The sequence below is a fragment of the Emydura macquarii genome, unplaced genomic scaffold (assembly GCF_026122565.2).
Source record: "Emydura macquarii macquarii isolate MOO-44397 ecotype Brisbane River unplaced genomic scaffold, CSIRO-AGI_Emac_v2 contig_3287, whole genome shotgun sequence".
Classification (NCBI taxonomy): domain Eukaryota; kingdom Metazoa; phylum Chordata; order Testudines; family Chelidae; genus Emydura; species Emydura macquarii.
In genome coordinates, this window is record NW_027133424.1 from 1,770,952 (window position 1) to 1,795,108 (window position 24,157).

The 24,157-nt window shown below is 42.5% G+C and overlaps 3 protein-coding genes across 7 annotated transcripts in view; all 3 read right to left on the reverse strand.

Moving 5' to 3' along the window:
• Positions 1 to 8,152, reverse strand: part of AXDND1 (axonemal dynein light chain domain containing 1) — a 30,694-nt gene extending 22,542 nt beyond the window's left edge. For 2 of the 3 annotated variants that reach the window (XR_010917065.1, XM_067532530.1), the window contains exons 1-7: positions 8,108 to 8,152; positions 6,958 to 7,014; positions 6,726 to 6,834; positions 5,794 to 5,915; positions 5,334 to 5,474; positions 3,583 to 3,687; positions 2,482 to 2,602 (exon numbers count right to left, since the gene is read on the reverse strand). Coding sequence is in view for 2 of the 3 variants with exons in the window: in XM_067532530.1 (XP_067388631.1) it covers positions 2,482 to 2,602; positions 3,583 to 3,687; positions 5,334 to 5,474; positions 5,794 to 5,915; positions 6,726 to 6,834; positions 6,958 to 6,959 (600 nt within the window). In the remaining variant the exon portion in view is untranslated. Of the gene's footprint in view, positions 1 to 2,481; positions 2,603 to 3,582; positions 3,688 to 5,333; positions 5,475 to 5,793; positions 6,001 to 6,725; positions 6,835 to 6,957; positions 7,015 to 8,107 lie in introns of those variants that run through there. The other variant, XM_067532531.1, reaches the window with a different exon arrangement.
• Positions 8,153 to 9,024: 872 nt separating this feature from the next.
• Positions 9,025 to 13,189, reverse strand: LOC137142970 (axonemal dynein light chain domain-containing protein 1-like; the record flags this gene model as incomplete). The annotated part of the gene is made up of 4 exons (XM_067532523.1): positions 9,025 to 9,265; positions 9,943 to 10,043; positions 12,196 to 12,377; positions 13,075 to 13,189. Coding segments are annotated over 4 exons (525 nt in total), but the record flags the coding sequence as incomplete, so codon positions are not given.
• Positions 13,190 to 16,242: 3,053 nt separating this feature from the next.
• Positions 16,243 to 24,157, reverse strand: part of SOAT1 (sterol O-acyltransferase 1) — a 42,967-nt gene continuing 35,052 nt past the window's right edge. For all 3 annotated transcript variants that reach the window (XM_067532402.1, XM_067532401.1, XM_067532400.1), the window contains exons 14-16: positions 23,088 to 23,223; positions 21,812 to 21,957; positions 16,243 to 20,554 (exon numbers count right to left, since the gene is read on the reverse strand). In XM_067532402.1, the coding sequence (XP_067388503.1) occupies positions 20,498 to 20,554; positions 21,812 to 21,957; positions 23,088 to 23,223 (339 nt within the window). In that variant the 3' untranslated portion in view covers positions 16,243 to 20,497. The remainder of the gene's footprint in view (positions 20,555 to 21,811; positions 21,958 to 23,087; positions 23,224 to 24,157) is intronic.

A 24,157-nucleotide genomic window follows, 5' to 3' on the forward strand; every position in this document is an offset into this window, starting at 1 on the left:
ATAACTGGCCCAAGCTTCTCTGTGTAAGAAATGTATTCTGAAAAGGTGACTTCACACTAGCACTCTTTAAACTATGGGAGTCTATGGGAAGAGCTGCCATCAGTATTTACAGGGCCAAGACAAGTGGCAGAAGGCTGTCCTGTGACCTGTCCCTTGGAGTGGCCCCATACTCCCAGATAGGCAGCTGTCCTCTCCAGCCCTTCCTCTCCTATCACAGGACTTGCCCTCTCATCTTGAGTATGCTCCCCATCAATGTTTTACTGCCCCTTCTTTTTCTTGTCTCAACTTCCCCCCTTGGGGTTACTCCCCCCATTTGCTGCTCCCCTCATATATCTTCTCCGTCTCATTTTTCTTTCAAACAACTCTCATCTACTTCTGCTGTTATTCTCATCCCCTTTCCCTTAGCTCTCTCCAATTCTTTCACCCCCTTGTCTCTGCCCCTCACTGTTTTAACCTCCTTGCCCCATTTCCCTTATCAGGTGGATCAGGATGGCTCAGGGCTGCCCTCCTTTTGTTACAGTGAGCTCTAGTGGTGTCTCCTCAACACCTGCACCCCTCCCCACTGGCGCGGGTGGCACTAGTGTGATCTCCTCTTGCTGCACGTGTTATTGCTAGGTGCTGTACCTAAACACAGGCAGACTGTCCCTGTCACAGTGGTTGGTGAGTACTGATCCACAGCATACAACGGCAGCATTAACGATTCCAACCTTGACTCATAGCATGTGAATGGGCCAAGAAACACAGACCAGTCTCTTACCAGCACTGCTGTGTGTCACACATGTCCTGCTGTACAGACCTACTTACAGGCCCACCTTCCCCTACAAACCCTGGCCATGGACAACTGTCCAGTGTCTCCCCTTATTGCCAAACACATGATAGCCCTGCTATGGAGTGAAAGATCTGAACAGAAATTGCCATCATAGGCTCCACAGAGCACAGTTTGTAGAACGGAACTGCATAAAAAATGGCTACTTATCTGCCCAATGGCCAACATAGGGAATACATGAACAGCATGCGTTAATAGCAGAACCAAAGTGTGGAGTAAAGCCACTACTGTCATCGGTTTGATCCACAATGTAACAATCCAAGTACACTCCATGAGGTGGAGAGAGCTTCCTTACCACAGTACCTCGTTTGGGTTTAAATGGCAGCAGGAAGCTCCTTAGAATGCCTCACTGTACAACAGAGGATGGCCAAAACCCATCGTATCCCAGCTAGAAGGGATGGAGATTTAAAGGGCTGCTCAACAACTCTCAACTTTTATTCCACACAGATATGCAAGGTATCTGAGTATCTGACAAGTAACAATGGTGAGCCCCTGCTACATCCACAGAAGATGGCTCCTGTATGTAAAGCAGCAGTAGCACACTAAAGCCCATGGTTTGAAGCTTAGTGGAGCTCTGTGGAAGGTAATAACCTTGACCAAATAGCAACAGATTGTAAATTTGCATTAACTTACTCAAATTCAGGCAAAAACCATCAGGATAATATGCCTTTTAAAGTTAAACTATAACAGACACCATGTGGCATTTATGATGGGTGCCACATATATAAATAAAAATGTCCATACCGTATTTCCAATATTGTATTTTTTCTTGGTAAAAATAGTTCTCAAGGGATGGAGGGAGAACAAATTCCTGTTAGTGCTAACCAACATGTAGGGCCAGGTTCTGCCAACCTTATTCCCACTGAGTACTACGCTACACTGCAAGTAGTCCCACTTTCTTCAATGGGACTGCTTGTGAAGTAAGGTACTAGTCAGCATGGTCAAGTATGGAAGAATCTGGCCATTAATAATCTCTTAACAGGAAAAATATCTAAAGGAAATGTAAAAAGACCAAGCCATTTCCAATAATTCTGAACAGATGCACTTTGAAGAACTGGAAATGTGCATGGGAAACTCAGAGAGCCCACCCAAAAATGTTTTCCCACTTCATTTCTGCAGAACTATTGCTGCCTCATCCTAGAGGAACAACCTGAAAAACTCACAGGCAACCTCAAGAAGTTCTCACAGCAAATTTTAAACTTGAATGGGATAAAATGAGAGATCACAAATGTGGACACAATAAACAAAGAAAGAAAATATTGAAAAGAAAATATTGTCTTGGAATTACAGAAAGAATCTAGGAAATCTGGGTTTGGATCATCTAAACTTTGAGAAAAGTCAGGGAAGCATTTTAGTGACAGGGCAATTTCTGAACATACACAAGCCACTCTGATTTCATACGAAATCCTCTTGCACTGAATCCGGATATCAGCACCAGAAAAAACAATATATATCTGTCAGTTTCCACAGATAAAAGGGCCAAAAAGCAGTTGTCTTAGAAAGGCAGTCTTGGTAGGTCCGGGATGTAAACTAACAGTAGCACAAGATTTCAGTTAAACAAAATTTGCTATGGAAATCCTGGAGCAGGCATTTTGGCTGCAATGGTTGATGTCCTGTAGTAAGGCAGTGTCCTCCATGATGCTGTCTGTACCTACCTTCAGTGCCAAGTCATATGTAGCTGAACTCCAGATTTCTCTCTCTTGGGTTAACTGGAGCAGCTGGGTCTCAAGCCTTGCTCTTTGCAACTCATACAACTCACGATATTCTTCCACAAGACTGAGAGAAGACAGAGAGAGACAAGGTGAGTGAGGTAATATTTTTACTGGACCAACTTCTGTTGGTCAGACAAGCTTTAGAGCTTGTGTAGCTTGAAAGTTTGTCTCTCTCACCAACAGAAGTTGGTCCAATAAAAGATATTTCCTCTCTCACTTTGTCTCTCCAATATCCAGGGACTGACACAGCTACAATTACACTGCATAGAAGACGAGAGAGGTATACCACTGGAATCCACATCCCCCTCCTCCTAATCTAGTTTTTTAATCTTTCTCACAGCTCTCAAACATCTCTCAGACACTTGCCTCAGCCAGTTCCCTTTCCTCAACTACCACACTCTACAAGCCTGTCAATCCACAGCTCCCTTTCCCTGAATCTCAAATAAACCCTTTTACTGATATTCCTATTATGAGTTTCGAACAAGTCTCCATGAGATTATGCTGACTGTTCTATTCATAACGTAACCTTCCTTGGGTAAGGTGTCTCAGAACTCAGTACAGGAGTCTGACACATTCTGCACCAGTTGGCCATTCAGAGATTCAGACCTGATAAGATCTATGATGGTTTGTTCAGACTGTCAAGAGACAGAGAACTCAGAACTGGGAAGAGGAGGAGGGGGCAGTACTTAGCCAAAATCATTAAATACGCAATCAACAAATACAAAGGACTTCTAATGTTTAAAACTTGAAACATTAAAATAACTTATCCCTTTGAGAAACTTGGCCCTATTAGAGAGATTTCTGTGCAGTATAATAACCAGTTTCCCACAGAGAGAGAGAGAAATCAATTTTCCACATCCCCTCTATGATGCCCTCAAGAGAGAGAAATCAGTGTGCAACATCCTAACCCCAAAGAGTAAACACTGCACCATGTCACCTGTGAGACGAAAGCAGAAGTACGTGCTTTGCCTTCAACTCAAAGACATGATATTGCTTCAGAAATGTCCCCTGCACTCCAACCTTCCTTGGGCTGACGGAACTCACTTTGCATTCAGCTCAGCATCCCGGACTGCATCGGCCAGCTCCTCATGGGCCCGTTCTGCTTCTCTTGTCACTCTGAAATCATGTTCTCGGACCTCCCACAGCTCTCTGGAATAGCATAGAACAGTCATTTCACAGCCTGCGGCAATCAAAACAATTCAGAGTCAACCTACCAATCTCAATCTACAGAGTCCTCTGCTGTCTTGTGTACTTCCCTTCCTCAAAACAGCCAATCATCTCATTTTAAGGGATCTTTATGTCCTTCCAGTGCACACAAAATTCTATGGTCTTCTTGTGCATACATTTTGCTTAAAGCTCTCTCTCTGCAGACAACCTTGCATAACATTTAAAACAGGGTGGACTGATTTAAATCAAAGCTATTTAAGTAACAGATTTTAATCATGATTGAAATTTGCAGGCAGAAAACCTTGATTTAAATCCACTTTAATCATGTTTTGCATTTGTATTTTTTAGTTATTTTCCTAAAGAAAAGTTAATTTTCATTAGCTGGTAACATAAAACACATTGATTTGCAATTAAATATAATCTTTACATTAAGTTTGGTGCTTTTTTTTTTTTTTTTTTTTTTTTTTTTGCAAACAAGGAGGATATATCACACCTATATACATTTATTTAAGCAATAATATAGCTTACCGTACATTTATTCCGATTCTTAGTTTTTCCATTTTTTTTGTTAGAAAATGGTAAATGATGCATTTCGTATTTACTAGATGATGATTAATTATTTACTTGTGATTTGTGTCAAACTCTGTTTGGATGGAAATTCAAATTCAATTAAAAATGCACCAAAACAGCATTTTATTTATTAACTAAAATTACTTTAAATATGCTGGATACGCAAGAAAAAAAGATTATCAAAATACTTTTTGCATTTCAAACTAACCAATTTATTAAACAAAGAAGGTATTATCTGTACTTAGTGAATTGAACTGACTGTTTCTGGTCACCACGTCCCTCAACATTTTAGAACTAGTAGCTCATCCTCTCACACCTAGTTTTTATTCATAGATTGGAAGAGAAAAACAAGCTTTCCTGCTTTTTCAACTCCCACATAGTTTTTTAACTTTGAATGAACTAGTCATTGAACTGCACTAGTTGAATAAAATGAAATGAAGAAAATATTCTCTCCATACCTGCAGAAGAGGTCATTGCTGTCAAAAGCTGATTTAACACTTCATACTTTGGTTCTAGATACCTAGCCGATGACTGCCACCAGTTCAGTGATTTGACTTACTTTAATATTTGCTGCCAAGTTTTCACTATTAATATTATTTTTGGTATTTCATTTAAATTATTTCAATAGATTATAATTCATTTAGGTCTTAACATAGGCTACCATTATTTCAAATTTATTTTTAAATAGGTTTATTTTTTTAAAATAACTGTATTTAATTTAAATTGAAAAAGTTCCATTTACATTTTTAAAAATCCGAGTTTATTTTTAATTTTTTTAAAATAATCATTGATTGTTATCCTCCCTGATTTGAAGAAAGGGAAAGGACTTTGCTGCCATCCTCTATGCTACAGTTCTACAGGACTGGAACCAAGAGTGTGTGGGAAAGCTTTTCGTAAGGGGTTAGAAGGCTGTGATACAGTCAATATTGCTCTGACCCGAAGCATAAAACATGGGAGCAGAAACCAGGTGTCTGTGGAAAAGCAGAAGACCCAACAAATCTACATGCTTTCCCTACTACACAGAAGGTAGATTTCTGAGGATCAATTATGATTCAGACCTGGTCAGCTGTCCAACAGATTCCTTGAAATTGTATAACTCTTCTGTAATGTGCCTGTCCATTACTCGTTGCGCCATCATTTCCTTGTAAAGATTTCTCATCTGTTGGGGGATCCGGTCCAGCAGACTCACATACCTCTGCCTATAATAGAAAGAGACAGAGTAAATTGGGGAAATTATTTTACTGGATTAACAGATGTGCATTCTCAGAAAGGTATTTAATGAGAGGGTTCTCTTTCCATTGAGTATGGAAGTTTCTTTAATACACTCTTCTGAGTATTTGAAGCCAGGATTTTAACATTCTATGACTATTCAGTTGTACCAAAAGCAGGTGCTGAGGGAGTGACAAATTATTCTTAACACTAATTATTCTTAACAGTCTTGGAGGTAACATGGTTTCATGAATACCTAGTTAGTCAGGACACAGCCATAATCTGAAAGGGAACTCTGTTAATTCTCACCTAAGCTTGGAAAGCAGTTCTCCTCTCTCTGCACAATCCACACTGACTTGTCGAATCAGCTCATGGAACACTATGTTGTAAATGTTCTGCTCTGTCTTCAGAACTTCCAGTACATTGTGCAGCTGGCGAAAAACGAAATCAGGATCTTTGCAGGTTCTGTCAAGGAGTTTAACCCTTTGACAGTGATGGTCTTGGGATAAAGGAGTCCTGGACAAAGTTTGGTTTTAAAAAACAGAACCTTTGTGACAGATTTCTTTTTCAGAAGAAAATGGTAATACAGAGTGTACTGGAGAAAAACCATTGTGCATGAGTTCATTGGTACAGTTTTCAAAAGTGCTCAGTATTGGCCCAACCCTGATCCCATCAAAGTTAATGGGAGCCTTCTGCTAACCTCAACAGGAACAGTTAGGCAGATACTGAGTGCTTTTGAAAATCTTGCCCTGTATGTCCAAATCTGTCCCATTTCTGTGCGTGGAATACCTGAAGATAACCCTGAGATAGAGGGATTCTCTGACATCTTATTTCAGGCCTGGACAGGTTTCTGAAGGCCCAATTTTTAACACCTCTCAGTCAACTTGCATCAGTAACTGTTGGGTCTCCTTTTTTTAGTCACAATCAGGAGATCAGGAATCTGATGCTTTAATTTTTCACAGTAGCCATTCAAAACATGTCCCTGCTTGACAACTCTTGCACCAGGAAAGTCCAATACCTAATGCCAAGATGCCAACCTGTCAGTCTTCATAAATCAGACCAAATCCCAAAAAGGCATCCTCAACAAAGAACAGTCTCCATTAGTAGTGGCAGGATGAGAAGGAAGACCCCAATAGTGTATAACTTTAGAATTAAACCACTGGGAGACCCCTAAAGTGTTGCAGGGGATAAACACTGGGATAGATGAGATGTTATTTCTCAGGATTTTGACAAGCCATTACCTGTGAAGGTCCTGTTATTCCAATTTGCTCATCATCTACCCCAGCCTTCTGCAGCATGCTGTCCATCACCTTCATCAGCTGGATGACCTCTAATCTCCCAGATGGTTTCCTAAAAGTCCAGGGTAAAAAGGATGTGCCATTAGTTGATATAAAATGCTAAAAGGCATTACATAGAAATTAAATCCACACTGTCACTTTTTCTAATAGTAAGGTGGTGCAGAGCAGTACTCACATGGATGGGAACAGTCGCAGTCTATTTTCACTATCTTCAAGTAGAGTTGTGTATTTGCTGTGACAAACAAACATTTTAAAACCTGCTTCAAACAACATTGTGGTTAGCTGTAGAATTCAGGATTGCCTCAAAGGTGATGTATAAAATGTAAGCTCTTTGAGGAACGGACTATCCTTTTGTTCTGTATGTGTACAGCACCGAGCACAATGGGCTTATGGTCCATGACTGGGGCTTCTAGATGCTACCATAATAAAAATAAATTAAAAAAATAACAATAGTACTATTAATAATATTACTTATATTAATAACAACATTATATATCTTTATACTGCCACACAAAAGTCTGAGATTAGGAATTAAATCCCAGTCTTTTATTTCCTGATGGAGGAAGAAGGAAGAGAAGGTGAGTCTCCAACAAACGTAAGGCATGGGGTGTTGAGGTCTTAAAAAGGTGGTCTCTAGACTTCTTTGGTCAATGTTTGGTGAAGTCAATTCAAGCCTCACAGTCACAAAAACTAAAAGGTGAAAAACCTAAAGGAGGATAGTCTCAGGATTTCAACTGGGGCACTGAAGATCCACTATGTGGAGTGAGAACTCTTCAGAACCTGCCTAGCTTTATTGTAAAATGCAATTCTAAAAGATAGATAGAGTGTAAAAAGACAGAGCACTCTAATTAATTTAATAAAAGCCAATGGCAACTTTAAGGAGTTGCTCTTGGCATTGCCCTCAAACGACTGGACTAGGTGACCTCTTGAGGACCCTTCAAGCCCCATATTTCTATGATCTCATAAAATTTCTCCTGCCCCATCCAGACCCAACCTGAAATACATTTGACAGCCCAGCGCTTTAGAGGTAGTCAGAGGAATGAAAAAAAAGAGAGGTTTGGCCCCTTTTAGTTATCAGACAGCAATAGATGTAAGAGCATTGCTCAGATTGCTCTGCAGGGACAGATGTTGCCTGACTTCTCTTCTGCAGCCCTGTGGCTAGATATGATCTTCACACAACTGCTCAACCAGACTTTATATAACGCCTGATTAAGTTGCATATATTTGGCCAGTGTTCTTGGCCTTGTTACCTTGCCCCATTCTATAGTCCAATGCAGGCCATTAACCCCTGAGGAGAATTCTCTGTAAACTGTACAAGCACTCACTCATCGTAATACTCCAAGCCCAGGACTCCTCTGTTCTTCACAATGTGAAATTCTTCAGGAACCAGGCTACCTGCTACACTTGCCTGCTAAGAACAGAATGGAAATATCAGAGCAGGAAACACATTGGTAAAAGGTGCATATGAACCTCCACTATCCCCAGAAGATAAATTTGTTGCAGTTGCTAAGAGAGCAAGCCGTGTGCAGAAGCTTTTTATACTGAAACTTTATTCTCCGTGTATGTATTTAGAACCTGGATGCTTTATTCTGTACATATGTATTTAGAACTTGGATGACTGATGTACTTATATTTATTTTAGATTTATGAAATTAACTACATAAAACAAACATATGTCTGAATTCCAACTGTGGGGTAGGAGGTTTTCTGGTGCTGAGAAAATTGTATAGCCACAAAAAGCAGCAATGAGTTATTAGATCAAAGAGTAACAGACTAAAAGACTGTGCTGGATGGGAAACCGGGCCAAATCCAACACAGATCAACATCAGCCAAACGCTGCTCTCTCTGAAGTCAATGGAAGCTTTACCATTGTAGTCAATAGGAGCAGAATTAAAGCAATGCTGAGTGCAAATGAAAATCCCATCCAAAATCTACACCTAGAGCTGGATCAAATTTAAAACCTTTAGAGCCACACCCAACACGGAAGGGTTCACCATTCTGCACAGTGATGTCTGCAAGAACAGCTGTGGCCCCCACTATAATTAGTGTGGCTATATTATTGCTTAAAATAATTATGGCTGGGAACAGCTAGACCTGATAGAGTTTGAACTGAAATCCCACGCAACCAGTGCTCTTGCGCCATTCTCTGCAGGCACTCCAGCCGAGACAAGCAGAGAAGGGAGTAACTGAATCACACTTTCACCGTTCCCACGATGACTATTATTATTATCATCTTGCTCTTAAACATACATTAATACTGGGAAAGGTAAAGAAGAATGAGCATGGTTTCAGACTAGTGAAGAAGAAACCTCTTGATTACTCTGTTCAAAGGCTCAAATGAAATGAGAAAGATTTATCAAACTTTGGCACTCACAGTACTAGTCATGGATGAACCATCACGATGTGGCTCAGATAAAGGGCTTGTGGGAGACATCTTTTTTTCATCCTCTTTTCCAACTATGTCATACAGAAATGAGACATCCCTGGGGAAATAGAGGGAAAGCGCTTGCACAGTGAGCTCACCACCATGCACTCCACTTCTCTCCTAGTGCTAGTCACAACCCAAGGGAGGATTATTCTGTGCATCTTAATGAAGTGCATCTTTACTTGGAATCTTGCCACACTTGGCCAATGAAGGGTGACACAGTGATATTTTTATCCATCTTAATCATCTCATTGAAAGAGAATCTGTCAGGAACTACTGTCTGTAATAACACTGGGTCAGGGATTGCTTTTCAGACTTGTTGCCACTGACACACCAAAATATGAGTGTCTGTAATTTCTGGTAAGCACAGCATATGATTGGAATATTATCACTTTCCTGGTGTGACTAAGCAATGTTACAAGGCGCTACCATAAGGCTATAAGAGAGCTGTGCCCTCTTCCAAATCTATTAAAGACAGGCAGGGCTTCCCCACAGCAATCCTGATTATGTGTGAGCCATGGCACTTTTGGAAAAGAGTAATTCCATAAAGAAACCATATGATCTCAAAGGAAAACACCTTGTCCTGAAAAATCTCTCCAGCAGTTCAACGTGTTTATTTCCCAGCAAATAACTTGAGTGTTTGCCATCACTGCCATTAGACATGAAGTATAGGGATGTTCCCAGCCCTCATCTTTCTCCATTTCCACCATCTCCCTTTCCCCCCTGTTCACTTACCTTCCAGCTCCTGTCAGACAGATGGGATGGTCTATGAGATATCTGAACTTGTTCCTGCGAATCGGATGATGCCAGAGCCCATCTGGAGCACGCATGCTCCCCTGAAGAGCAAGCACAAATATCACTTCTCAGTGGAAAACCCTAGGGTCATGAGATAAAGACTACCTGTCATTCCAGAGGTTAACTAAAGAACTGACTCACCTATGCTCAGAGGGCTGAAGAGAACAATACCATTGACATTCAGAAAGAGACGAAGAGAAACAAAGAGATATTACTAGGAACATTTACACAATAGAAGGCAAAAGGCAAATGGTCATTAACAATATTACACAGATTACATATAGGATCCTCCATTTTCGCTTTTTTCTGAATTTCTCTGAAATATTCCCAGGTTTAAGAAAATCCAGCATTCAGGTTTTGCCAATTTTAGTCTGAATTTGGCTGGTACCAGAACTCCCCAGCCCTGGATCCCTGCTTGCAGAGTCCCAGCTGGACTGCACAGGGTGACTGCTACAGTAGCACAGTGGGGCAGAGAGCTTGGTCTCAGCAGCCGAGACCCCCTGACCACTGCAGCAACAGGCCCACAGGGAGTGGAAGGCTGCACTCTGGCCTTCCAGTTGGACACAGCCCCTTCCTGACCCCACCTTTGAGTGCAGCCCCATCTGCTTCCCCTGCACAGTGGGGGAGCAAGATGGAAAAGGAGCCCTGTGATAGTCCCTGTCCATTTCCCCTATTAACACTAGCCTTCTTCTCTATTTGCTGTTTTTTCTATCCTCCCATCCCGCGTTATTAATCCCAATAATTACCCAGAAAACAGTGAAGTTAATTTTTTCCACTGATTTTCACCCATTTTTTAATTTTTGTAATAAACACTGCTAAATTCCCTGGGAATTTTAAACGAAATAAAAACCAGAAAAAAGGGCCTTCATTATATAGCATACAGAGGGGCTGTTGGACAAATTTCCATGGATTCACATTAGGGCTTGGTTTATATAGTTATGTGGTTCCCAACATTTTGGAGTTCTTGAGATTTTGGAGTCCCCTTCTTCCCGTTTATGACAGACTCTTGCCCGGGGCTCCATCTTGTCTCTTCACCCTATACCATGTCACTGTTGGCACATATCAGTTGGAATTTTCTCCATTTGCTATCTCTATCCCGGCTTCTTCTTTCCTCCCTCTCTCCGCCAATGTTCTGCAGAACTCCATTCTCAATCCCTTTCTGCCATCCCTCCACATTCTCTCTACGGACCTTCAGTCATTCTCAAGGGTTTGCCATCAACTCTGAGCTGATGACTTCCAAATCTCCCTCTCCATCCTCATTGTCTTTCCAATATCCCTCCTTGAACATCCAGCTGCCATCTCAACATGTCTCAAACTGGACCTTTCAAATCTCTCTTCCCCTTTTTAGGTCACTGTTAACATCACACACATCCTTCTTATTCTCAAAGCTCACAACACTAGAGTCATCTCCCAGTTCTCTCTCCCATCTTCCCTCACATCACTAAATCGTGCCTTTTTGACAGCTACAGTACCTCCAGAATTTGCCCCTTTTTCAGGATCCCCGTTGCCAAGATTTCAGTCCATGCACTAATTTCCTCCTGCCTTAAAACACTATAATCTCCTACTATCTAGCCTCCCAATCTCTCTATTTCTAGTTTATCCAGAAGCTTTGCCAAGAGAGTATTGTAGAGTACACTTTCATGCTTTTGGCTGGCACCATAACCAATTGTGAAGCATTATGCACATTATGATGCTATATAAATCATAATAGTAATAATAAATTTCCATGAAGTGGGAAAGACAAAAACATCAGTCTAACCAGTTTCATATAGCTCTCTGTGTCTCCAGAAAAAGCCAGGCACTAATACAGACAAAATGGTTATTTAATATTTTAATAGCACGAAAGAGTGCTAGGCACTTTATGGTAAATAAATCACAAATTCCCTGCCTCAGATAGCTTAATATCCAAATAACGTGGTTGTAATTAGAACATAGGTCTAATATAAGTTTAACAAGTTCATGGTTCCATTGAAACAAGTCACTTCTAGCCAACAGAAACACAAAAAAGACACACTGTTCTAATAAAACCATGTGCTACACTAAATTCACTTTAACTTTTAGCTGCTGGAATAAAAATGTGCTGCACTAAAGCGTTCCTTTAACCTTTTGATAGCACAGCTGGACATTGTGCTAGTATAGATCTAAATGGGACAATTCTGGGCGGGTCTTAATTGGAAGAGGAAATGTACGTACCTTGAAGTCTTTCGCACTTTTGTTTTTCTTAGGGGGTCTTAAGTATGCAGGACTATAGGCAGTACTGGCAGCAGAGGTCAGAGCTAGGAGGATCTCTTTTGGGATGAAATCACACTGTAGGGAAGTGGGAAGATGCCCTGAACAGTCCAGCATACTTGATTTGTTTCTTAGCTGAGGAAGCTCTGAAAAACAGCAGGAAATACACACTTCCAGTAGATGTGGATTCACTTTGCTGGGGAGGTAAACATTATTTTCAAAAGAATATGGTCAACTGGTCCCATTCTCACATATTGTTGGATAGATCTTCAGTAAGGGTCACCTTATCCCATCATTATGAATTAGTCCTATGGGAAGTAGTTCTCCAACATGAGCCCACGGGAAACCCACTGCTGTGGTTCCTCTGCAAGCAGTGCCATTGCTACTTGTTCAGTATGTAGCAAAAGGTTTTCTGTGAGAATTTCAGCATCAGCAAACAGGCAGCACAAAAAGTATCTAACTGCTGCTATCCGCAGAGTTACTTTACATATGGTAGTACAGTACGCACACATTTACAGACACTCAGACGAGCACTCACAAAGAGGATGAGTATCCGAAATTCATCATTCATTTGGTGGTGGTGCCCTGAGGTGCTGGACTATGTTCAAACCACAGACGTAAATGTAAAAGCCATGAAACCCACCTCAACATAGTGAATATATAAAAACAAGAAGGTGCTCCCAATTCCCAAACTTCACTCTTCTGTCTATCGACCTCTTACTATGGATTGCTAGGCAGTCAGTTTTCTGGAAAAGTCATGGTGACTGAGCCACTCATAAATGTCTATCAGACAGTACTCACATGCAGTTACACAGTATCATCTGGTCCCGGACTGAGATTTACCTCCATTTCTCCTGCTGACAGGTACCAGAGATAAGCTATCTTTCATTTTTCTGTCCCCTGATTTGGATGCAGATGACGGCCCAGGAACTGGCATTTGATTGAGGGACATGGTGAGTAGTCACTATTCATTTATTCAAGGAAATTTTCAATGATGAAATAACCTGCAAGCAAAATTAAACGTGCCTGTGTATGTTGGGGACTGCATCATTTTCACGGAAATATAGTTTTGGTGTGTGGTACAAAGAGTGCCAGTCAGGAATGGGACATGGTGCTTTGGTGCTGAGACAATTCCAAATGGAAGTCAGTTAAACACATCTACTAAAAGGGGAGTTAAAAAGGCAGTTTTGGGTGTTATCAAGTTGGACCTTCCCAAACTCTTGGGTTTACATCCAAAATTGTATATATATTTTTAAAAATTTGGTTTTTAACATTTAACATGAACCAGTAACTAACCATTTCACATACACTGAATTCAGCTCTAGTATCTATTTTACAATTCACTTTTTCTTCATTTATTTTCAGTGCCAAACCAATCTAGTGTAGAACCTTGCTTTGTAAAATTATTTGGCCCAATGACAAATTGCACTCCTCCATCACCACCAATGCTTCATCCTCCCACGCATGTATTTGCTTTTCCCTTCTTTTCCAATATGCGTTGAGAGTAAAACACTTGTCAAAATGGTTGCCTTTATTACATGCATGACACCACAATGCTTGTGCTGGACACACCTGAATTGTATAGCAGTTACCTCCATGTTTATTGCAAACAATTCGGGTCTCTCTCATTTCCCCCTTGTATTCTGACTTTTATGTCTCGAGATCTATCTACTTATTAGGTGCACTTCAGTGTTTTCACAGCATAGACCTCGTCCACATTCACCTCCAAGATTCAGCGGCAGTCGATGGAAGTTACGCAAGCTACGCAAAAAACGTGCATAACTCCCATTGACTTCTCGGCTCCTCTTCTGCGCGCCGTCTTCACTGCACTTCAGTGATGAGAACCGCGTTCCCGTCGACGCAGCACTACACCATTTGAGAAGGTGGTCTTAGTACGTCAATTTCTGGATCGACTGAGCGGGTCTTCACTGACCCTCAGTCGATCCAGAGAAATCGATCTGACGGCGGCAACTTTGCCGCCGTCAGTGTAGCCATAGCCTTAGTAAGCACTCATTTAGAAAGCCCACTTTTTTATAGCTCTGCAAATATATATGGCTTTTGCAAAGCCAAGCCCCATCTCAGGTTAGCCTTCCTTTGATCTGGTTCCCAGCTGCAAGGCAAATACTTAGAGTGATCAGGAAGTGGAATGTGAACTGTCCCTGCGCCTTCGCCTTATGTGATGATCAACATCCACCCTTGACAAATGACAGCTTGGGGAGAAGACGCGCCTTATCTACACTTACCTCCAAGATTCGGCGGCAGTCGACGGGACTTACGCAAGCTACACAAAAAACTTGTGTAACTCCCATCGACTTCTCTGCTCCTCTTCAACGCACTGTCTTCACTGCACTGCACCGACGGGAACCACGTTCCCATCGACGCAGCACTACACCACTTGAGAAGGTGGTCTTAGTACGTCAATTTCTGGATCGACTCAGTGGAGAACCACTGACCGCTCAGTCGATCCAGATAAATCTATCTGACTTTGCCGCCATCAGTGTAGCCGTAGCCTTAATTGATAATCTGGTGTGGATCGAAGTAGCCTTCATCCCTACCTGGCGCAGCAGTCCCCTTTCCCTGCCCCCAGCAGAACACCTGGCATGCCCGTGGCCCGGAAGACCGCACGCTGTGGAAGGCTCCTCCTTCCCTCTCCAATGTCCCGGCACCACCCCGGGATCCAGCCTGAGGGGGTCCGGTAGTTTCTCCTCCGGGGCAGCAGAGGGCTGGCGGTTGGGTACAGGCGAGCGCAGTGCCCGGGGCCGGGCCCGAGTGATGCGGGTTGCTGTCAGCCAGCCAGCCAGCAGGGGGCAGCCTCCACCCACGCCTCGGAGTCGGCCACCCACGCCCCGGCCCCAGGGGCAGGGCCGGGAACGGGCTCACAGGTTTCTTCACTCACTGCCCCGCCCCCCTCCACCGCTGAAAGCTCGGCACGTGCGTGGCGGGAGGCAGCGACCTGGCCCCCGCAAGACGGAGCGGGCTGAGGGGACGCAGATCTCCCCCTCCCCCCAACAGGCTCCTCTTCTCCCCTCCCGCCCCGGGGGGGGGGTGTGTGACCCGCCGCTCTGCCCCCCGCCGAGGGGACGGCGCGGGACAACACTGACCGTTTACCTGCGCTCACTTGCCTCGACACGTCCTGTCCCGTTTGGCTTGTTGCTATGGCAACGCAGGGCGTCTCTGGCACAGCTGCCCTGGCAGCGCCTCCGCCGGAACCTCCTTCCCGGTTCCCGCCCTGCTCCTGCTGCCAGACGCCCAGCCCGCCGGCTTCTCAGTACGACCTGCCGGCCTGACAGTGACGGGGGGGAAATCAGGCAGCTGTTCAGTCACCTCAGCAGCAACACCCGCCCTCCCAAGGCCCTGCGGGGGCGCGCGCGTGCCCTCCCATTCCCTCTGACCCCTCCCTACTGCGGCTGGCTGCGCTGCGCTGCACCCAGGAAGTGGGCCTCTAGTTCTAGCTCCTCCCTCCTCCACGGCGCGTTTTATTCTTGCTCCTGTTAAAAATAGAGCGCGAGCGACCCCTCCCTTCCCACCTGCACCGGCGCGACTACAGCCCGCAGGGGATGGAGGCGGCTGGGGCCCCGTGGGGGGGAGGGGTGAATGCAAACTTGGCTGTCATAAGCACCTGTCCAGCATTTGGTCCCAGCAGAGCATGTTGAGGGGGAGAGTTCAGCTGTAGCCAGGCACGAGGTAGCCCATTCGTAGGCACGCTGCAGGCCCCAGCATACAATACAACACCCCCTCCTAGCTTGCTTGCCTTAGAAGATCTTGACTCCTGCTGCTGGCATAGGAAACCTGACAAGGCTCCTAAAGAACAGGGATCATCACAGACTGCTAGGGTCAAATGCATCTACAGCACAAATCCACTAGATTCAGATATGCAGGGGCCCAGGTGCACCTTTTTCTGTTGGCATCTAAATGAGTCATAGGGCAGGGAACCACATTAACTGAGTTGATGCTTGCAGAGGGGCTGAGGGTGAACAGCCCCCTACCTGTCATTGTTTAGGAGCAAAAGAGCAAGTTTAGAACTGAGAGTTATTTAATGCCCTATCTGAGATATCTAGACACCATTGGAGATTATTCCTTAAAGAAGAATTCTTCAATCAGTCCCCTCCTCCCCTATCCCTCCAGAAGGCTTTTTTGCAACAGCTCCCAGGGTGCTCTAGAGCCAACACACCAGCACTCCCTGCAATAGGTTAGCAGGGTGCTTGTTGAGCAGGCAGAGGTCACCCCCGTGGCTGCCTAGTGCCCAGAGACCGGCTGTAGCAGAAGCATGATGCATGGATTGAAGGGGGAAAGCCTCGCTCCTGCTGCTCCAGAATCCAGAACACCACTTTTCACTCTCCCTCTGCCCAAGCAAGATAGGGGGCCGCTTGGCCATGTGCGCCACCGTAACAGGCCCTAGGGGGGACATTACAGAGAACAGACCTACACATCTTTCTTAGATAGCAAAATATATTTCAACTGCTGTAATACAGTAGATTATATAAACAGCATTTCTGCATGACAACATCTTACAGGTTGATACATTGCAGACAGTAACAATCACATCCCCCCACACCGGGCATCTCCTGGCAGCTATTCCAGCTTTAGTAACCACAGGTTGTTCACACCACTCCCAGAAAGAGTGCAGTTTAGTTTCCTCTACTCATGGGTATTTGTCTTTCTGCCGCCCACCCCTTTCAAACTAAAGCAGAGAGACTATAGAGATTAGAACCTGTCTGCTCCAGGAAGGAGACCTGTAGGGTTATAGACTACTCTTAACAGCAAAGACCACAGTGCATTGGGTAGACACTGCTTCAAAAGACTTGCAGGTACCCTGCTGAGACATCTTAACAGATGCATGGTCTCTGAGAGCACATTTAAACCATTTCCTCCTTGCACCTCATTTGCATTCAGAGATTCAAGCCAAATTATCTACTTTCCATTAATAGGTTAATACAGCTTCTTCCAATCCCAGCCATTCTGCCTCAAATCATTGATTTAATCACATCAACTAAAACAAGTAGGCCTATTTTGTATAATCCTTATTAAACAGTGTACAATTTTGAGAGCTCAGAGACAGGATTTGTTTCAGTTCTAAAGTCATATTCACACTGAAAGCTAGATAACTTGGTTTTTTTGAAAAGCAGCAGAAAGGACACATTAGGGATGAAGGTTCTGTATGGATCTACAGTCCTTTTACAAGAACAAATATGCAATACCCTTGTGAACCATTACATATTTCATATATGCAAGAAACAGAGGACAGAAATCTCACCACATTAATACTGATTTCTGTGATGATACTGGGAAGTGAGCTCAGTTGTATTGACAGGCATTCCAAACTGGAAGTGTCCCATTTCATGGATGGTTAAGAGATTGTAAAGAAGTGAGGTTAACTTCCACTAAGAACAACACTGTATATATGTATTCCATAAGAATTAAAAAAATAGGCTGTTAGCCTTAAGTGGCCAAATCTCTGGCCAGACCACCACACTGCTAGCTCTGGGATTCTATAGCCTACCGCTTTCTCCCCCCCCTCAAAAAAATCCCTTCAGATGAGTAAGGTATCTTCAATTCTCATTTAGCCCACCAATGTGCAATAATTTTGCTAGAAAGTCTAAGGCCTCAAGTATTTCCCCAATGCAATCATGAACACTTAATTTCAAGCTGATATCAAACCTCACAAAATAAGTCAACGAAAAATAGCAAAAATTGACAGTTGTATTGTTAATGCTTTCTGAAGGCATCGTTTCAGATGCCTTGAACCACAAAGCTAAGAACTGAATGTGTCAAGAAAAACTAAGGACAGTTACAGCTATTGAACATGCTGGGAGAATGATTGGCTTCTGCTTGCAATACTTTTAATCCTTTGGCTCCACATGTTGAGGTTGTTGACATAGTAAAGCTCAAGATTCTACATTATAGGTTAAATGGCACCATAGAGTTATATGTAGAGTCCCACTAGTAAGCAGAGAAGACTCAAAGTACAATTCTTCCTTCTTTTGCGAATACTGTGACAGTGGCAAGAATCAAATACAGACTTCAAGAAACCCAAGCCTGTAATCCATCATACCCCAAGGGGAGTAAAAGGATTTCCACACATAAACAGTACATTGCATTTTAAGAACTATGATCAGAGTGTACGGTCTTTAATTCATCTTAGACGAAAGAGAAGTACTACCATCTGATCACAAAGCTATTTTTAAAAAGGACACTATCAGATTAAAAATAATCTCTTAAAATTCTTATTTTACCAGCATTTTTTTTTTTTTTTTTTAAATCAAGTCTAATTTACTTTTCTTTATAACTGTTCAAGCTCAACTAGAGGAACCAATAAACAGAGTAAAGTTTTAGTGAATTTCACCTCCAGCCTCTTATATGCTAGCACCTATGTTTGGGTGCACGCATTTGTTAAACTCTTTCTACTGATTTTTTTTTTTTTAAATAATGAAAACCATTAAAGTTTTATGTTTAGTACAAGCTTTTGTTAAATTAAAAAAAACCCACCTTATACATTCAAAATCTGAATTGGTCACACATTTGACCTGACTGTCCTTTTAATAAGACCCAGGAGTCCTACCTATTAGACAGGACCTGAAAACTAAGAAAAAAAATACTTTTTCTAAAAAAAAGTTGGCTCTGATGAAATTATGTTTCACCTCAGGTTAGAAAATTAGAAGCCCAAGGACAGAGAGTATTGATAGCCTTCCCAGCACACTTGAACAGAGTCCCATTGTCAGCACTGGTATCAATCAAAGCCTGGAAACTCTGGCTTGGAGGTCAACAGGATCAATGTGCCACTCAGAAAAATGCCATTAAAAGCACATTTCAGTAATTATTGTGAAATTACAGTACTTAATGAAAACCAAATTATTCTCTATCATTCAACTACTTCTTGCAATAGGAGTTGTAATCACAGTAGGATACAATTCAATTGTGTCCCTGATGTGCATCACTTAAATGAATAAATGCCGTTTAGCTAAACATGGTTAATTTCTGAACTAGTTTATAACCTGAAGTGCAGAACTGACCCTCTCCCTCCTAAAGCATCAGAGCATGAACTTTTCCTGACTTCACATATTTTTGATGCATAGCGTGGTGATTTAGGGGGCGGAGAGACTGACTCATCCCCTTATTTCCAACTACTTCTGTGTCAGGAAGCCATTATGGAGCATCTTGTCAATATATGGCAAGATTAATGGGCATTGTATACAGTGGAGCCATTTGAATGAGAATACATTAAGTCCCATTGAAATCAATGAGATGTTATCATACTGCTCCATAATACTCAATGCATACTAACATATGCAGAGTTGTAAATGCATGTGCACAGTAACAAGATTTCACTTTAATTTGGCAGTTTTGTATTCCCGAAGATAATTGATTCATCCAGGAGCTTCAGCGAGGGAAGTTGCAGGAAAAGGTAAACTACTGCTCATAGTCACTTGAACTTCACAGCACAACAGAAAAAGCCTAGGGGCATAAGAGCTGTAGTTGGAATCCTAACAACTAAAGAGATCAGGATCTTGTGATTCAAATATCCATCTTAAGCTTTTTTAGTGTAATAAAGGTTTTTTTTTTTTTTTAAGAATGTATGCATTCAGTGCCCTACTTCATACAGCCAGTAGCAACTGATCATTCATTGCAACCACAAAAAGAAAGTCTTCAGCATTAAAAATTAACTTTTCCCTCTTTCCCCAGCCCATTTTTAATCCCTCTGTACGGTCTGTGGAAAGTCATTCCAGATAGAGGACATAGAAAGCCATCCACCAATACTTTGGTTATGATGCAAAGATATTTTGTTACTCTGTCACATAACACTGCCATAGTAACAAGGACATTTCCAAAGAACATACAAATTCTGTAGGTGTCTCCAATTACTGAAGGAGACAACTTTGAAGGAATGTCTAAGAAACAGATTGACAGAGACCACTGCTGAGCTATACCTAGTCTGACCAGACCATCTACTGTGTGGATGAAGAGCAGTAAAATATGCACCGCTGGAATGAGCAAAATTCCAATGGACATCATCTCAGTGTTTCATGACTGGCATGGAAATAACTGAGTGGAACTGTGTGCAATGAGAGCCACCTGGAAGCCTGCTGCAGTCCACTTCAATTGGGCTGCCTCAGTCAAGTTACAAAAACAGTTTATCTCCAATGATCAGGAGGCACAATTTGCCTTAAAAAAAGATTTAAAGTGAATTATGTCATTGATCCCTGTCCTTGGAGGAGCACATGCTGATCTTCAGATATGGGAGGTAAGATGAAAGCTGAGTTTAATAGTTTTAAATCTGAATATGACAACCCCAGGAGCGTGGTTTCATGTAGTCCAGGAATGTAGGCTAGAAGACACAACAGAAGAAAGGCAGCATGTTAGTCATGGACTTGTAGTGGTAGACATTATTGTTCAGTCTACTGAAGTCAAGTAACACCTTCGTTTCACACTCCCTTTAAAGGAAAAGGTTCCAGCAACACCACACATGCTCAAGTCTGGTAGTCACGGAGGCTGCTAACTGAGTCTGACAACAGGATGGAGCCAGACATTTTTTCCAGGTAAACATAAATAAGCATCTGATCTATTGCCATCACAAAATCTATTTATCTGTCTTCAGCGAAGACAGATCTATGATAGCAGCTGATTATTTTATGCCAAAAGTCAGTTCTGGGAATGAATACATAAACTGCGGAGATGACACATTTGTAATAAGGGAGACCAGACTTTGAATTCTGAGCCCACCTGGAACGGGCTTTTGGTAAAACCTTACTGAATAGGCTTGCATGCCTTTTCAAAATACTGTGCAGGACAGGATGAGCTATTAAGACTACTCAGACACTGAAGGGTGTGTGTTTAGGAGTGAAGTTGTTTATGTTTGATTTTAGAATCACACTCCTATTTTTCCTACTTTACAATTGCCACTGCTGGAGGCAAGAGGAAATTCCTTACAGACTCAACCATGCTAAAAACCCTAGAACTGTTTCTCCTCATCGTGGAGGCTGGGCATGCTGACTCCCCAACATTGTAATTCTGGTACATATTGCCTGCATGGAGTAAAATGCTCTGAGTTTAGAGGACATAAGCCCACTTCTTGAAAATTGACACTCAAGGTGAAATAAAATGCCCTGTTTAGGTTTCTTTACAGAAGTGACCCTACAAAGTAAAAAGAAAACGTGGATGGAGGGGTGGTGAACGATGAGCAGTGAAATACTAGATCCTTGAGATTTTTGTTAGCCAGAGAGCTTCCCTACTTTCTCTAATTTCCGTTGGCACTGTCAGCCCTTCTCCAAAATAGGTTTCAGAGGTCAGTAATAACATAAGAGTTGTGTCTCAAATTTTGTACTACTTTGGAGTTTTTGTTATTGGGTTCATGTCATAAGTTTAAAAACAGTAAGTGAAATGGAAACCAGCTTCTTTAAAACATCAGCCCCCATTGTCCAGATCATGCTGTATCAGTCCATTCCCACTCTCCTCTACCATATTACAATTTCTCATCCTTCTCCCCATAAGGCTGACTCGCATTTATCTTTTGCTCTTTACCCACCACATGCTTGTCCCTTCTGACTATCTGTACACTCAGTTATTCGAGAATCAAAGCACTCACATTTTTCAAGGGGCAATACTGATGTGCGTACCACTCCTGACTGTAAAGGCAAATGATGAGACCCTGGCCCAGAAAGAGAGATGTCCACATGATCACATTCCAAATATGCCCTTTCCGACGGTCATTAAGAATGAAGTTGAAAACCACTGAAAGAGGAAACAGAAAGCCATCAAGGTGCACTATACAGGACACTTACAACCTCAGGGTTTAACACAAATCAAAAGCTAATCAGTCTCTAATTCTCCTTTAGTTTCTATTAAATGAGTTTTATTATCGGTCTGCTTTCCCAGCCTCCACTTTATTGATGGCCCATTATGGGAAAAGTCCATGCAGCACAGAAAGCATGCTCATTACTTTCAGTCACAAGTGAGGAGTATCATAGTGGCAGGTTTGTTCCCTACAAGACTACCATGCAATTGGCCAACAACCTGGTCCATCTAGCAGTCTCAGCTTAGGACTGGAGTGGTGGGTGTGCTAGAGCATAAGAGTGAAGAGCACTGGCGGAGGTGGGGGAGAAGAAGCTGTGCACAGTAGCCATCTCCACTGTGCCTGCCCCGTAACAAATATCATCCACAAAGTAAGTAAGTTTGCCCTCATACTCCCACAAAAAGAGGCAAGGGAAAGGGATGATACCAGCCTTAAATTCAATGCTGGAAGTATACCCTTATACAGATCAGTCACTGTAGCATGATAAAAACTGAGCAACTACTGCCTCATGCTATGACTTCAAAAATACAAATATTGGCTACTAGGCAAAACTGTGGTAACTCATCTTTCAGGGACTGGCAGGCCTGCTGATGGGGGAGCAAAGTGGTCAACAGCCCAGAGGCCTGGCAATTTAAAAGGGCCAGGGTGGACAGAATAGAGACCATGAGCAGCAGGTGAAACTTCCCCTTGGGGAGGCTAGCTCCCCATCCCGTCTCTTCCATTGGCGGCCTTACCCACACTCCATCCCCGCTCAGCCCCACCCCCTTATCCCACTCACTGCCATGTCTTATATTATATGCATAGGAATATGTAAATGGTTAGTTGTCTTGCTCTTCCCTCACCCTTATATTCCTTACCTCTTTAGACCCCAATCCTGCAAACATATAAGTAACTCTTTAATGGGACTCCTTGGACACAAGGATTGGGATCTCCAGCTGCAAACTCTTATACAGGAAACATTTCTGGGAGTATTTGAAGAGCAATTAGCCTAACGGAACCTGATCCCCATTATAGTCTCTGGGCTTTATCACAGCTGTATTTTTTACCAAATGCTTCCCTGGTGACTTACTTCCAAAGCACATGAAGAGGCAGAAGAGTACTGGATAGAAATAACCAAAGCAGACTCCCAGGATATACTCATGTACGGCAGCTGAGACAGCAAAGACAGACAGCATAGCAGCAGCTTTGAACTTCTTACCAAAGAACTGGTGACAGGAAGAGGAGGAGAAAAAGGATATCAAATACAGAACTGATAAGTCAGCTGTTTTGTTGTACACTTTATTGTATTTTACACTGGAGGTTAATACATATAAAGTCACTTTAAATGGACCAGTTAGGGTCTGCCCCTGCTATGCATGAAGAGCTCTATATTTAAAATGTCCTACACATTACAGATTCCTTAGATTAAGGAAAGTGTCTATTCTTCGGGGGATTTCTACTCTGCTTTTCATTTTTCATTTCTTGAGAATGCACGTGAAATATAAAGGCGTCCCAAAGCTCACCTATTAAAATAATCTATGACAGACTAGGCCTCAGTCCTGCACTTTATGAATGTGAATAGACCAGTGAACTCAATGGAACAGTTCATATGCATAAGTGGCTGCCCATACCAGGACAGTGAATTTGGTCATTCACATCACTGAAAGAATCATGAAGCAGTGTTTCAGCATCAAGTTACTAGTCTGCCTATAGTTAAACTTTTAACCTGAGTCACTTTAAACATTCCCCCTCCCATCCTGCAAGAAAGGCTTTGTGATCTCCCTTTCAGCGACTGACAAACTGGTGACTTGCTGATCTGGTGACTTACAAAAAGGGTCAATCAAAAAAGCAAGTCCTGCAGAGGTGCAAAAAGGACAAGACATTGGCATCTCTAAAATTGGTATAGAAATATGGAGTAGCTTTAAATGGACATTCATTTATTCAAAGCAATTTACGGAGTTGTAACATGGATTCCATTGCTACACAACTACATTAATTCACATTTCACCATGTTTTCCTCCTTTGTCATCCTCTTCAGTGATTTCTGCATAATTGCAGATATAATCTTGGTGGATAAAAGCTATTGCAGAGAGCTTCCCCACGTAAGTGCCCTTCCAAAGCCAATGAGGACTCTGGCAATGCAAACTAATACTTCATATT